Source organism: Leptodactylus fuscus, chromosome 8 (genome assembly GCF_031893055.1).
Source record: "Leptodactylus fuscus isolate aLepFus1 chromosome 8, aLepFus1.hap2, whole genome shotgun sequence".
Classification (NCBI taxonomy): Eukaryota; Metazoa; Chordata; class Amphibia; order Anura; family Leptodactylidae; genus Leptodactylus; species Leptodactylus fuscus.
This window is the reverse complement of record NC_134272.1, coordinates 15,983,886-16,000,080: the sequence shown is the minus strand read 5'-3', so window position 1 is coordinate 16,000,080 and position 16,195 is coordinate 15,983,886. Positions and strand designations below refer to the sequence as shown.

Below are 16,195 nucleotides of genomic sequence, written 5' to 3'. Positions count from 1 at the left end.
TAAAGCACCATGGTGCTATATAAATAAATAAATAATAATAATAATAATAATAATAATAATAATTTTCTTTATTGAATAATTTGATCATTTATAAATATTGGTTTATTAAAGCATCAGATTCTGTATAAATAAATAATTATTAGGTAAATGACAGTCATGTACAAATGATAATCTCATACACATTAATTCCCCCCTGTATAAATAAATATTAATTTACCTTACACAATCTCCCCCCCTCTGCCTCAGGTCAGTGGCCTGTTCTATGCAGTCTATTCTGATCCAAGAACCTTCCGTGGTCCCGGAGGTCTTTTCTTATATAGGTAACCTACTGTATAATAGGCCAAGAGACATATCGTACTACCCTGGTCCAGGAGACCCATGCTAGTTCACAAATCTTCCCTGGTCAAAGAGGCATCTGCGATACTAGAATAGATGTTCTCTGACTTAATGGGCCTCTTTTGTACTAGAAATCTGTTCTGGTTCAAAAAGACTTGTCTAAGACACATCCTATGGATGAAGTGATGTCTTTTACACTCGATCCTAGTGGACCTCCCCAATCCAAGAAGGATAATGTGGTCCATGAAACTCACCCCAGACCAGTGGGCAGCCCTTGGATTCAAGAATCTTCTTAAGTCCAAGATGCCCAGTTTCACCTGAGGTTGTAGACCCCTCCCATGCAAGGTACCCTTGACTAAGAGGCTTTAGTAGTGGTTTTACCTAATCCAAAAAACTCACATTCAATAAGCTTCCCCTAGTCTAAAAGATATTCCCTTGTACCTCTCTATACATGAATCCCACCATGGTACAAGTACACTGCCCTGGATTAGGAGATAGTCTTTGATCTATCCATGTTGTCTTCCTTCATCCATTGGTCAAATTGACCTACTCTAAATTGAAGAAACCTATTTTGGTCCAAGAATCCTTTTCTAGTCTACAATCTACAATTCTTTTCTAGTCTTGCTCTGGTCCAAGAACCCTTACATAGCCTAAGAGACTTCCACTGCTCCAATCTTTGGTGCAGAAAATCTACTTTGTGCAAAATCTTCCAGAGTTTAGGATCTTCATTCCTTGTCTAAAAGTCTCCCCCTAGTCCCCCTGATTGAAAAAAAGCAATTCTAGTCCAAGAAGTTCTCCCTAGACCCCTCTTCCAAGCAACTTGATCAAAGAGACTTAATCATAAGGCAACCCCAAAACAATCCCGGTCCAAGAAATCCCCCAGTTTCAGTGCACAAGAAAACGTCCCATGTCCACCACCCCTAACATTGTTTAGTTAGCAAGCAAAGGTAAACGTCAAGCTCATTATACTTTGCAAAGTGTAACTGGGGGGATGTACAGCCGCTGTAGCCGAGGCCACCGTCATGTCCCATGCATTCACAAAGCCAACATTGATCCCTTGAAAAACCTCTTTGAAGACCAGATATTGCATGTACCCCAGAAAGTCTCCTTGTCTTTCCACTGGGGCATGTATTTCCCTGGTATTTTCAGTTTTCATGATGACCTTGGTGTCAGGACTCCTGAGAAACAATCGTTCCAGAGCTCTGCGGATGTTGAGAGCTCGTCGAATGAAAATTTTTAGCGGGAACTGTCTGAAATGTTGTCCCATTGTGATGACGATAATGGTGTTCCTTCCTCCAGCACACTGGTCAATCTGGCGACTGGTGTACAGGTCCTCCTTAAAGTAGTAGAAGGATTCGTGTTCCAATGGGAATCCATGCCTCTTGTAGGACACGTATATATCCTTCTCCATATTCATCGCTTCCAGTGCTAAAGCCCAACCTCCCCATCCACTCCAATGGTATCGGAAATATTTCACAACTGATGGAGACAAATATCTCAGTCAGGGATGGAGAAGACATATAAAAAGGGAACATCTACAGTGCATGTCATCAAAACACTTCTATTAGGACATATAGACATTATAGAGGGAGGTCCACAACCCAGGACCCACTCCATGGTGAGCTCAAGAGGAGTTAAGAGCATCTCTCACTCTGGTGGATCCAGTCTGTCCATGTTTTCAAGGGTGTAACTACCAGAGTTACTACCACAGGGCCCAGGACTTTAGGGGGCCTAGCGGGCCACTGACGTGTTGTTTTTTTTTTTTTTTTTAATAGGCCGTTACCTGCTGGAATAATATCAGCAGGTAACGGGCCCCATTTCCTTACCAATCCTCGCAAGGATCGGTAAGTGAGGCCATGAGTCCACAAACCCCACAAACACTGCTTTTCAGACCCCAGAGAATAATGATTGTTGGGCTAGGGGAGGTGAGACAACATAAAAAACAATGTTATCTACCTCTCCTGGGCTCCCATAGGCTTCACGTCATGTAGCCCAGGCCAGCATCAATATGTATCGCGACACTAGCCTGGGTCAGGTGATATCTGGTTCAACATTGAAGATGGCCGAATCATCAGGGAGTGCGCCAGAGTCAAGGAGAGGTAAGTAACAGTGTTTTTTATATTTGTATCCTCCTTTGGGTATCCGATCATTATACTTTGGGGTCTGAAAAGACCCCAGAATATAATAATGGGGCATAATAGTGTGTGCAGGGGTCACTGTGGGGCATAATACTGTGTGTAGGGGTCACTATGGGGTATAATAGTGTGTGCAGTAATGTGGTTTGCATGGAGGAAGGGGTTTGGTCGGGGGTCAGGAGGCTGGGGGGGCCCATGTCAAAATGTTCGCCTTGGAGCCCTGCCATTCCTGGTTACGCCACTGCATGTATTACATGTTTGGATACTCATTCCTTAGGTCATGCTTGGGCCACTGCAGGAGGAATACATGTCTAAATGGCTACATTGAACTTCTCCTCCAAAAACATCTGATTTCCAAAAGCCAGGCCCATGAAGCTGTCTTTATGAGAAAATTCCATTAAAGAGACTGATATATGTTTATGCCCTATCCTTAGGATAAGTCATCAACCTGTGTTTAATGGGGTTCTGACCTAAGTAACCCCACTGATCAGCTGTTTGAAGAAGCCAACAATACCTATGATGTCACGCTTATTGACCACGTGGTACAGAAGCGACTCAGTTCCATTCAAGTGAATGAGGCAATGCCAAGCACAACCACTTCTACATAGTCTGATATTGAGCGAAGAGGCCATGGAGTTGACCCAATTGCTTCCATCTCTTCAAAGAGCTGATCTTTGGGGGGTCTTGGGTGCCAAACCCCCATCAGTCTTCAATTAGTAACCTGTCCTTATGATAGGCTATAAATTTATAAGCCTAAAAAACCTCTTTAAACTTCATCAGATCAGAAATAATGTATTACTATATATCAAAGTCCAGCTGGCAGTGTAATAAACCTTACTTTTGATCCCCTCGGTGAAGTACATGATGAACTGACGTAGCGTTGAATCTCCGATCAAGTAGAGCTTTTTTCCTTGCAGACATTTGGTGAAGTCATCCCCCTTTGTATAAACCATCATATTACAGTACACCGGATTCCAGATGTTTTTGTAGAAGTATCCGCTGGGGACAGGGGAGCTCATTCCTGTCCTACACTTTGGTTTTTGCACCTCTGGTGCGGCTGCAAAAAATCCAACAAATACATTTCAACCCGTAACATCATATCTTACATTCCATTCACATCCAAAGCTGCACTCAAAACCCTATTGGTTTCCAGTAAAATGGCAGACTGCGAGAATTAGGTCATCTTGTGCTACACCATGTCTAATACTCCAATCACCTCTAGAGCTGCAACCGCATTTGGTTTCAATTTGTGTCTTGACCAAAATGGAGGAAATTAAAATCTTCATAGAATTTTTGAGAACAAAAAATTCTGATAAACTTACTGTTGCACTGGTTCACTGAGATTGGAGAAATTTGTTGCGGAATTGTTACAGCAATATTCGAGCTTCAATACAAGAAAGATACAAAGGGTCATTACATTGCATTCTTAATAAAATGGTACAAACATTGGATAGCAAAGGGGGTCTACACTTCGGACAATATATTTTTGAAAAGGGTCCTCCTGATCACAGGGAATCCATAGTGGCTGCCATTGGGTTCACGACCTTCGGGAGCCTGGTGGATCCCTGCTGGAGTCCCTATTTATTTATCAATCCCCGTTCCTGCTCATGGCCACCTACACTTCCCCTTCTTCCCTCCAAGGGGTCCCGTGCAACCCATATCATGTCAAAAATTTGCAATGGGCCCAGTCTTTGCTAGTTACACCCCTGTATGAACCATACCTCTAAGCTAACCAGAGAGACCAGGGTGCATGTCCTCTCATGTTGGGATTTGGTGGAAGTTTTAGGACATGAGTCCTCACCATCATTAACATTTGGACATATCTCGGTGATATCTCTGGACATGACAAAACGTGGGCTTCCCCTTTTGAAGGAATAATGAAATGACTAATGAAAATGATACCTCTGAAATATCTGCTTTTCCACCAAGGTGAAAAATGAGCCATTAAATTCATAGCTCCTCATTTCATTCAGACTCTCACACGGAAAATTTGGAACTTTGTAGCAGTAGAAGGCCTCCTCGTATGGTGGGTCCCTATACTCGCAGATCTCCTTTCCGTCTTCCTTGAAGAGCTTGAAGCCACATTTAGTTACATTTACTTTGCCAGACTTTTCAAACTTCCCCTCAAAACGAAGAATTCCTTCACTTGAATGTCTTGACCTCCAGAGAGCGGCCGCCCCTTCACTTGGGTAGAACAACAGAATGTGGACTACGACTTTACCAGCCCAGTATAATGGAAAGTGGACATGGTAAGACCCATTTTTAAAGTCCTCCACAGTTCCAGACACAGCAGCTCCAAGTTCTTCAGAAAAAATCCTTGGTCTTATGAAGTCTCCCCCGTACCTTTTCCTGTTGCCCAGGTGGTCAAACATGTCAACCCGTACCACAAGGTCTTCTCCAACACAATAGGTCTTCCTGGGGTGGACAATGGAAATCTTACTGTTCCTTCCACTTGTGGTCTGGTTGAAGTGCGTAAAATCCACTTTGGGCATGAGTTTTTCTATGTTGTTGAATATTCTGTCTATTTCTACTTGGAGCTCAGTTTTTGGTCCAGGAGTCGACTTTTTTGTCAAAGGTTGAACCGGGGTGGGAGGCATAAGACAGGGCTGAAGTTTATGTCCCAGAGAATTCTGAAATGTAAAAAATTCTCATCATACCAAGGAATGAAATTGGATTTTAAGGGTTTTTTGTAAGTTGTAGGTTCCCACCCTCCCACCATGTGTAGGAAAGCGGGCAAAGTAATCCTTGCCACCATAGATGAGTTGAAATGTCTCACCTGGAAACGGCTCCAATACCAGAAGAAGCTTAAGACGAATATGGCAAAGAGTAGTACTCGGATAAATAGTTTAGCCATGATGGTGGACTCACCCTGAAGTGTCCTGCCGGAGACAAGGATGGTCACCCAAAAATATTTATAAATAACATCCATGAATATTTCCAATCTACGCTTGTGTTCACACAGTATAGCTAATGTTCACTAACTGAATTGACAAAAAATTCATGTCACATGCCCCTTCATAAAACAATATGAAAATGAATGAATAGGAATTAGTTCTGGTTTATAAATTAAATGAATGAACGACTGAGGAATAAGAATTAATTCTGGTTTATGAATTGAATGAATGAATTGAATGAATGAGTAAGAATTAGTTCTGGTTTATACATTGAATGAACAAACGATGAATAAGCTTAATTCTAGTTTATGAATTGAATGAATGAATAAGAATTAGTTTTGGGTTATAAACTGAATGAACGAACCATGAATAAGAATTAATTCTGGTTTATGAATTGAATGAATGAATGAATGAATACAAAACAATAAAATAATGGGCAACCAAATGAACAAATATATGAGTTAAACAAAATAATAACGAAATACACAAGTGGCAGGCTGAGAATGAATGCATGAATTTTAATGAATTAATCCAAAAAATTAATATGTGAATGAATACGAGCAATTGAGAATGAAAGAATTAGAACGCAATGGACAAACTATCAATGAATTAAATGAGTGCATGAAGAAATCAATTGAATGAATACTTACAAAACAATAAACAAATGAACAAATATATGAATGAAATAAAATAATATAGAAATACACATACGGCTGGCTGGGAATGAATACATGAATGAAAGAATGAAGAAAAAATATTGAATGTATGAAGGAATATGGGTGGATGAGCCTGAATTAAAACAGAAGGAACAAACTATTAATGGAATAAATGAACGCATGAAGAAAGGAATGAAATGAATGAATGCATGAATGAAAAAAAACTAGCAAAAGTAAATGAATGAACAAATATATGCCAGTAAATAATGTAGATATACACATGGCTACAAAAGGAATGGGCAAAATCTGCAACAACGTGAGGCCTCAACCTTAAGGAGGAAGAACTCACCTCACAAACTCAGCACTGCAAGTTCCTAGGGGCCACAGCTGGGGTTATACTTGGTTACCTAGCCTCGTATGTAGCTTACACGAGGTCATACATCCCCGGAGATGGATGATAACTCTTTCCTGGTCAGGACTCGTCCACATCATTCTAATAGACAATGATGGGACGTACAATATGTGCAAGCCTCCCCCATGATGGGTCACACCCGCTCCTCATTATTCGCCCTCGCTAATCCTATCCATCCCTAGATGCTCAGATCTTCATTCCTACAAGCGGGAAATGGAGGATGAATCACTGAACTGGAAGTGCACAGTATAAAGGGAACCTGTCACCACTAATTCCACAGCACCATCAGGTCGGACATGAAATATCCTTTTTAGCTTTCCCTCGGCTATGTTAAATATTATCTGTTTGCCTATACAAAGTCGCCTCGGAAGTCCACACGTGACGCATGCAAAGTGGCTGACAACAGTCACACCGGCCTGTTTTCTGAGATGAGTCAGATTGAGAGGTGGGGGATAAATTCAGAGGCCCTTATACATAGGACTATGGTTTCAGTGCTCCAAAGTCACCAGGTCTCTGCTGTTGTACATAGCGGAGACCCGGCTGCAGTGCCTGTGATCAACGACGGTTCTGAACACAGGGAGCTAACCAATAAGATGCCATGATCTAAAATTACCATGGTATCTGAGTGGCTGTTTTACTTTTAATTTTGGGGGACCCAACAACTCCCTGGTGACAATATCAAGGAGAGCTGTTCAGTTGCCATTGCAGGCAGGAGTCTTCTATAAACTCAGGAAGCAATAAACTAGCTCTACCTACTCAGATTACCTTAGACTCCAACAGATAAAGCCCCAAAGAACTGAGTGGTGATCTAAACGATAAATGGGGACATCTGACCACCCAACGTCGCAATCGGGCTACTTACAGGAATAGCAATGGAGTCTTTACCAGCCTCTTCTTCATCTTCTAGCAGCAGTTCTTCAATCATCCAAGTCCTCAGATGTTGTCCAGACATCTCAATCTGACAGCTGAGCGTCCTACTATAATTAATATATGTGTTCAGGCTGCTTCTCACACTTTTCCTTCCCAACCAGTTCTGCTGCTGCATAATGTGCTGCTAATTGTTATATCATACAGTAATAATAATTATAATAATACATTTTATTTCTATAGCACCAACATATTCCGCAGCGCTGTACAATTTGTAGGGTTCAAATACAGACAGAAAGATATATTACAAAGAAAGTCATTTCACACAATGGGACTGAGGGCCCTGCTCGCAAGAGCTTACAATCTATGGGGTAGAGGGGGTGACACAAGAGGTAGCAGGGGTGGAATTGCTTATACAGAGGTCAGACAATGTTGTAATAGAGGTGACTGTTATTACGTAAACCTAAGACTTTATGAGCCGTCACTAGTGGTGTCCTGTAACATGTGGATGGAGCTTGGACCTATAAAGTTAGCATGAGATGACATCATATCATGTGGGGAAATGTGGGAGCGGGGACAGAGGAAGGTTAAGGGTTTATGTTAGAAATTGTGATCGGCCTGTCTGAAAAGATGCGTCTTTAGTTTGCGTTTGAAACTGTAGAAATTTGGAGTTAATCTGATTGTCCGGGGTAGAGCATTCCAGAGAAGTGGTGCAACTCGGGAGAAGTCTTGTATACGAGCGTGGGAGGTTCTGATAATAGAGGATGTAAGTGTTAGGTCATTGAGTGAATGGAGAACACAGGTTGGGAGGTAGACAGAGATGAGGGAGGAAATGTATGGAGGTGCGGCATTATGGAGGGTTTTTTCAATAGCGGGGTTATAACAGCATGCTTGAAGGAGGATGGGAAGATTCCAGAAGAGAGAGAGAGGTTAAATATTTTAGTAAGGTAAGTAGTGACAGCAGGCGACAGAGATTGGAGAAGGTGTGAGGGGAAGGGGTCACTACTGCAGGTTGTAGGGCGAGATGAAGAAAGTAGCTGGGAGACTTCCTCTTCTGTAACAGGTTCAAAAGATGCGAAAAGACAGTCTGAAGTGCGGTTGGTGAGGGAATCAGTACTATCGTAGGTGTGGGATCAATGCCACCGGGGGATTGGGCAGTAATTTCCTGACGGATCTTATCAATTTTATCATGGAAATAAGTGGCCAGGTCATCGGCACTAAGGTCTGTGAATGGCATCTGCACCTTGGGTGTGAGTAAGGAGTGAAAAGTTTCAAAAAGCCTTTTAGGGTTGCTGGAGAAAGAAGAGATGAGGGCAGTGAAATAGTCTTGCTTGGCGAGGTAAAGGGCAGAACTATAGGTTTTAAGCATAAATTTGAAGTGGAGGAAATCTGCAGGTGAGCGTGATTTTCTCCAGAGACGTTTGGCACACCTAGAGCACCGCTGAAGAAATCGTGTCTGTGGCGTGTGCCAGTGTTGCTGCCTCCAATGACACAAGACAGACAATACAGACAATACACATTGTGTCCATCCAGCCCATTACCTGCAGTGTGGATTCAGAGGAAGGCAAAATCCCTGGATCAGAAATCTGGTTATACCTGTGAAAAATACCTAAAAATGCAGAGAGAAAAGTGCAGCTTGCATGGCTCTTCTCTCTGCATTTTTCAAGTGGAATGAGGGACAAAATCCCTGAATGATGACGGAACGCAGGTGTGATCGTAGCCTTAGTGTGGTGCGTCTATTCTTGCATCTCTATAATATATACAGTTTTGTTACATATGAACATCTAGCCTCTGCCCGCGACTTCGTCTGCATGTTGTTGGCGTCAATGAGCCGCCTATGTTCAGCAAAATGCTGTCGTTGATGGTTTGCGTGCTCCAGTGTTTCAGTAGCTCTCAAGCTGTCCTGCTGCTGAACTTGTTTTTTGCACCGTGCCTGTGATTGTTCCTGCAGCTCAGCAGCTCCCTGGAACGCCATATAATGAGCGTGTTGTTGATGTTGATTATCCCCCTGAGCTCCGCTTGAGGAGAAATCTGTGACTTCTGGCTACCTTCATAGCTCTCGTTGTTTTAGAATTTTGGAACGAATTAGATTTTCTTTTTCCCGGCATGTTTAAAATGAGCAAACTGCCAATTCAGGTTAAAGGTGTTTTCCCATTCAGTGTGTCAGCACTGCCTGGAGCAGATCAGATAATATGCAGAGGCTTGTACACAATGGACTCAGTGTTATCTGTGTGTTTACATAGAGATAACAGACCTGGCTTTACCAGCCTGCTGCCAAGAGCAGTGTAATATGGTATGTGAACATAAATTCATAGCAGTCGTGAAGTCATGTCATTTACCGGGATAAAAAGTAGCTTGTGTGTTAATCGAGGTTCCAAACTATCTATGTGCCAAATTTCATCCAAATTGGTTCTGCCGTTTTTGCGTGATTGACTAACAAACATTATTAGTATAGGATAGGATTGCCATCCAGTGTGTGTGTATACTCCAACAAGCTGATTATTATGTGTACTACACTGCCCCCAAGAGGCTCCTGTGCACACTGCATCACCATCACTCAAATAACAATCCATCATACACTCACTGACAAAAATATACCGCAGAGAATTGGTTCCTGTCCTGGTGAAGTGTCTCAGTGCGATGTAATGGTGATCTATGGAGGTGATGACAGGATTACAGCCAATGGAGAAGCTTATTGGGAAAAACTGGACAATTGGGCAGAGGCTCTAGAAGCATGTTGGTGCCTCTAGTCTGGCTACAAGATGAGATACGGCAGGACATGGAGGTATATGGGATCTGTACATATCCTGCAGTACATTTATCCCCAGATGGTCCTGTAGATCTTGCACATTCATAGGTTGGTGAAGCCACATCCCAGCTGGTCTTATATATATGACCGGGCAGAACTAGGAAGTGTGGTAATCTGGTGGAGACATTCCTGAAGAACCCTTGTATGTGGGGGTGAGCATTATCCTGCTGGTGCCAGTAGTCCGCCCTGTCATGAGAAGCAACACATATGGCGGCAGGATGTCCTGTACATATCACTGAGTTATCAGTGTCCTCGTGTCATTACTAGGGGTAACCGACTGTCTTCACTGGCCTTCACATCATCACACCATCAGGGGGCAGTCTGTCACTCCCCAGCAAACCTCCCAACCATCCCAGATTCAGCAGGACAGTCCCAGATTCCAGGTGCGGTCCCACTGTCCTGAGGTATGGCCAATCTCTGCTTCAATATTCGCGCCCCTGTCTCTGATCTCACAGGCTTCAGGAAGAGGCAGGTGCTGTGCAAATGGCGTCACCATATTGCACCTACTGCTCCCAAGAGACCGGGGGCAGAGACACGGGCAGAATGAGGAAGACGGGAGCAGTAGACATGATGTGGTGACGTCACTAACCCTGCACCTGCTGCTCCATATTTCCTGAGACAGCAAAGAACAGCAGTGGTATGGGATGAGACGGGTACAAGTTTCTTTTCGTTTGATCCATTATATGGTGTGTACCTGGAGGGGACTATATATACCATGGGGCAGCTGGAGGGGGATATTATAATGTGGGGGCATACTGTGTCAGGGCCACTATTGGGGTGTACTACTGTATGGGGGCACAAAGAGACATTGATGGGAATGGCTGAGCTGGAGATAGGTATTACTATATGTATACTTACAATGGTACACATAGAGTGCTGCACATTCTGTCCATCTTTCAACCCTTTAAAAGTTGGGAGGTATACCCCATGTCATTACACCAGCAGGGGGCAGTGTGTCATTCCACAATAAACTCACGATTGAAGCCACGAGACCTCCAAACTCCAATCCGACCATCATCAGATCCCAAATCAATGAATGCTTCTGGCTGCGTCACGCGATCAACCCATACTTCCTTCGCGATCGACGTATTGGGCACCCCTACTATAGAGGATACGGTCCGGTCTGTACAGTCCTGGTTTTTCCTTCACAACACCACTGCATATGAAGGGGATACTGACTGACTGTCATTGGCAGGACATGTTATTAACAATGAATTAAAAATTAAATAAATTTAAATTTAAAAAGCCACGCCCACATCACAGGTTTTTAGCCCTGCCCCCAGCGACACAACCAATAATAAAAATGACCGTAAGGCCGGGTTCACACGGAGTTACGTGCCGCGAGATTTGGCACGTAGACGCCGCGTGACCCTTTGCGTGCCGTACACGCTCCCATTCATTTCAATGGGAGCGGGGAGCGTATGCGCCGCGCTAGTTTGCGGCCGTGCATTTATTCACGGCCGCAAACTAGCGCGGCGCATACGCTCCCCGCTCCCATTGAAATGAATGGGAGCGTGTACGGCACGCAAAGGGTCACGCGGCGTCTACGTGCCAAATCTCGCGGCACGTAACTCCGTGTGAACCCGGCCTTACAGAGAGGGAAAACTATTTAAGACTTTGTTTCCTATGTATCACCGAAAAAAGACGCAAACATTATTTGCAAACCCCAATGGAAAAAAATGTTCTAGACCTCAAAACCGCTTATATGAAAAAAAACCAAAAATGTGGCCAATCCTGAACCCGGGAAAATAGTCCAATACTGAAGGGGTTAAGTCTGCACATAAAACATCTATGACTGTGATCCTGGGTTCTACCACCAGAGGGAGGCAGTGCACAGTGTATAAGTATATAGCGCAGTATCACTTACTCTTGTCTATTACTGTACAACATGTCACCCTCATCATATACCTGTAGGACACAGATCTGTAGGATGGCGGCTACACAGAGTTATAAAGCTCCCGGACCCCAATGCATTACCGGTTATGGGGATCAATCACTGCTCCTGTGCTAGTTATAGGTTTTTTATGTCTTGTTTAGCAGAAAGGTCATTGGGGCCCCTCGTACACCAGGGCCCAAGTGTGATCAATGAGCCCTGATGCCCAAGCACTTATGTCTTAGACCCCACTGACCCTGAGAACAAAGGTGCTCCCGACCTCCTGGGTGTCCTGGAAATTGAAGCATGGTCCCATTCAAGTGGATGGAGCTGCCTGTAGTTCCCTAACAGCATGGGGGCGCTCTTGTGCAGGTAAAACTCAAAATGTCTACAAAAGGGACAGAGCGACTCAGGGGTCAGAGGCTGTGAGATGACATGACCCAGGGGTTGGACCCAGTGGCTTATGCTTAAAACTGTTACAATGTTATATGATAAGATGGCGCCTGTATCCAGGATGGGTGCAAGAAAAACGAATTCTTGACTTGCTGCCAGAAGACATCTCCCCAAGGTCACCACGCAGGACCGGGAGTAGCTGGCTGTATATGAAACTGCTTACACTTTTTCTGTTTGATTGAGATGTATCATACCAATCAGGAATGAATAGAAAAACTTACGTTGTTGTTATAGCACTTCCTTTCTCTGCTACTATTTAACCCCCGTGTTCACATTGTAAGGCCACAATGCCCCACTATGCGGTCACTGTGCCCATTGTGATGTAATAATGCCACAATATGTTGTCATAAAGCCCCATTCTGATGTCCCAATGCTTTGTTTTGACATGGTGCAAAAAAGGCCAATAAAACACCAAAAGAGAGGTTGGTACTGGGGCACTGCTGCAAAAACAAAAGGTACAACGTGTTTCATGTAGGACCCTTGAAAGGTAGTAAAAGGCAGGGTATTAGAATGGCACGAAATAGGAAGTAAGTGGGAAATGAAACCCACCCACCTTCATGCAAATATATATACCGTATTTTTCGGACTATAAGACGCACTTTTTTTCCCCAAAATTTGGGGGGAAAAGAAGGGTGCGTCTTATAGTCTGAATGTGGCGCCTGGCACCCGCCGTAATAGAGAGGCGGATGTCGGCAAGGGATAGACGCCGGGGCCTGAGACATCGCTGCGCTCCTCTGCCCTGCATGAAGCCAGCAGCGGCAGCGGCGATGCTATTCCGCTCCTCCGTCCCCCCGCCGCTGGCTTCATGCAGGGCAGGGCAGCGATGTCTCAGGCCCCGGCGTCTATCCCTCGCCGGCATCTGCCTCTCTAGTACAGCGGATGCCGGGTCAGTATCAGCGGCCCCTTCTCCCCCGGGGCCGGTCCCCACCTGCCCCGTACCTGTGAAGTTGCAGGCCGGCTCCTGCGCGGCGATATCGAAGGAGCCGATCTGTTCGGGTGACAGCCGGGTGCCTAATGAGGCTCCCAGGCCTGTCACTGCTATATTAGTATTGCGGCTGGGTCTGTGACCAGCCGTAATACTAATAGACAGAATGTCCCATAGACGGCAATACAGTTGTATTGCCGTCTATGGGACTTGCAATCAAGTGACCGCAGGCTCAAGCCCCCGGGGGGGAATAAAATAGTAAAAAAATAAAAAAAAAAACTTAAAAAATATATAATAAAAATATGAAATAAATAAAAGTTCTAAATCACCTCCTGTCCCTAGAATATATATATATATAAAAGTAGAAAATCATATATCATAAACCACCGTTTTGTTTTTTTTTTCAATAAAAGGTGATCTAAGAAATATATAGTCCCCAAAATGGTATAACTAAAAAGTACTTCTGGCCCCGCAAAAAAAAAACACTCTATGCATCCCCGTACAGCTGTAGGGTCACCTGTCAATGTGGCCTTGCAGCTGTTGCAAAACTACAACTCCCATATATTAAATATTTTACCATTTTTTGCTTCCAAATTTTTTTTCCCTATTTTCCTCCTCTAAAACCTGGGTGCGACTTATAGTCCAGTGCGTCTTATAGTCCGAAAAATACGGTAGAGTTTATAAACTCTCTAATAACCATTGCATCGATCTTCCTAAAACTATAGTACAGGTATTTGTGAGCCTTTGGTAATTCTGTTTTTTAATTTTGACCATTAGGGGTTACATTGAAGCGGCCATACTGACCCTATTACGGCTGCTCTATAGGATTATGCGAGTCCCTGAGAAGCGGCCATACTGACCATGTTATGTCTGGCTCTATAGGATTGTGCGAGTCCATGAGAAGCGGCCATACTGACCCTATTACGGCTGGCTCTATAGGATTGTGCGAGTCCATGAGAAGCGGCCATACTGACCCTATTACGGCTGGCTCTATAGGATTGTGCGAGTCCATGAGAAGCGGCCATACTGACCCTATTACGGCTGCTCTATAGGATTGTGCGAGTCCATGAGAAGCGGCCATACTGACCCTATTACGGCTGGCTCTATAGGATTGTGCGAGTCCCTGAGAAGCGGCCATACTGACCCTATTACGGCTGCTCTATAGGATTGTGCGAGTCCCTGAGAAGCGGCCATACTGACCCTATTACGGCTGCTCTATAGGATTGTGCGAGTCCCTGAGAAGCGGCCATACTGACCCTATTACATCTAGCTCTATAGGATTGTGTGAGTCCCTGAGAAGCGGCCATACTGACCCTATTACGGCTGCTCTATAGGATTGTGTGAGTCCCTGAGAAGCGGCCATACTGACCCTATTATGGCTGCTCTATAGGATTGTGCGAGTCCCTGAGAAGCGGCCATACTCACCCTATTACGGCTGCTCTATAGGATTGTGCGAGTCCCTGAGAAGCGGCCATACTGACCCTATTACGGCTGCTCTATAGGATTGTGTGAGTCCCTGAGAAGCGGCCATAATGACCCTATTACGGCTGCTCTATAGGATTGTGCGAGTCCCTGAGAAGTGACCATACTGACCCTATTATGTCTGGCTCTATAGGATTGTGTGAGTCCCTGAGAAGCGGCCATACTGACCCTATTACGGCTGCTCTATAGGATTGTGCGAGTCCCTGAGAAGCGGCCATACTGACCCTATTACGGCTGCTCTATAGGATTGTCTGAGTCCCTGAGAAGCGGCCATACTGACCCTATTACGGCTGCTCTATAGGATTGTGTGAGTCCCTGAGAAGCAGCCATACTGACCCTATTATGTCTGGCTCTATAGGATTGTGCGAGTCCCTGAGAAGCGGCCATACTGACCCTATTACGGCTGCTCTATAGGATTGTGTGAGTCCCTGAGAAGCGGCCATACTGACCCTATTATGTCTGGCTCTATAGGATTGTGCGAGTCCCTGATAAGCGGCCATACTGACCCTATTACGGCTGCTCTATAGGATTGTGTGAGTCCCTCATAAGCGGCCATAATGACCCTATTACGGCTGGGTTGTGCGAGTCCCTGATCATCTCTCTGGGATATTTTTTTTCTATGAATCTTTTGGTAAAACCTTTGCCTTTTGGCTAAAATTCTTTGCGTTCATGTATATGTCTAATGCACCGACACTGTCCTTAAGGCACATTTTTCAGCTACAAGCGGCAAATGACATTTGTAACAGGTTCCGTGTGCTGACTATTGCCCCATTGTGTACAATCCACCCTCAGGCCAGGTACTAGTGCTGCGCCTGGCATTGCACAACTCATCAGGTGAGAGGCTGCGGACGTACTTACTTGTATGACATTGTTATTCCTAATACGCCAGGGAGCGCCCGCTTTATTGTTTAAGAATGCTTCATCGTGCTGTCACAATTTCCAATGGTGATGTCACAATGCCCATTATGATTTCAAATTTTCCATTGTAATGTCACAATGACCGGTTATGATGTCACAGTGCCCCAATGTGATGTCACTATACTCCATTATGATGTCACAGTTTCCAATTGTTATGTCACAATGCCCAGGGCTGAACCTACCCCTTTTGCCGCCCGAGGCGGAGCGGGCGTGGCGAAGCGAGGGGGCGGGGCTTAGCGCCGAGAGCAGGCAGAGAGCAGGCACGGAGAGGACCTGCTCTCTGCCTGAGCGTGAGGGGAGGCTGTTGGAGCAGCGTTGCTCCAGTGGCCTCCCCAAACCACTGCTCGGTGCTAAGCCAGTCCAGGACAGCTTGTCCTGGACTGGCTTAGGTAAGCAAAAATGCCGCCCTCCCTGGGGCCCTGGCATAGCGCCGCC

At 44.7% G+C, this 16,195-nt stretch overlaps 1 protein-coding gene across 1 annotated transcript; it reads right to left on the bottom strand.

Moving 5' to 3' along the window:
* Positions 1-1,270: 1,270 nt before the first annotated feature.
* On the bottom strand, positions 1,271-5,325 carry LOC142217720 (NXPE family member 4-like). The gene is made up of 5 exons (XM_075286076.1): positions 5,248-5,325; positions 4,374-5,101; positions 3,794-3,855; positions 3,310-3,528; positions 1,271-1,815 (listed from the first exon to the last, which is right to left on the bottom strand). Exons 1-5 carry the CDS (start codon positions 5,323-5,325, stop codon positions 1,271-1,273), a joined length of 1,632 nt encoding a protein of 543 aa, XP_075142177.1.
* Between the last annotated feature and the right edge of the window lie 10,870 nt (positions 5,326-16,195).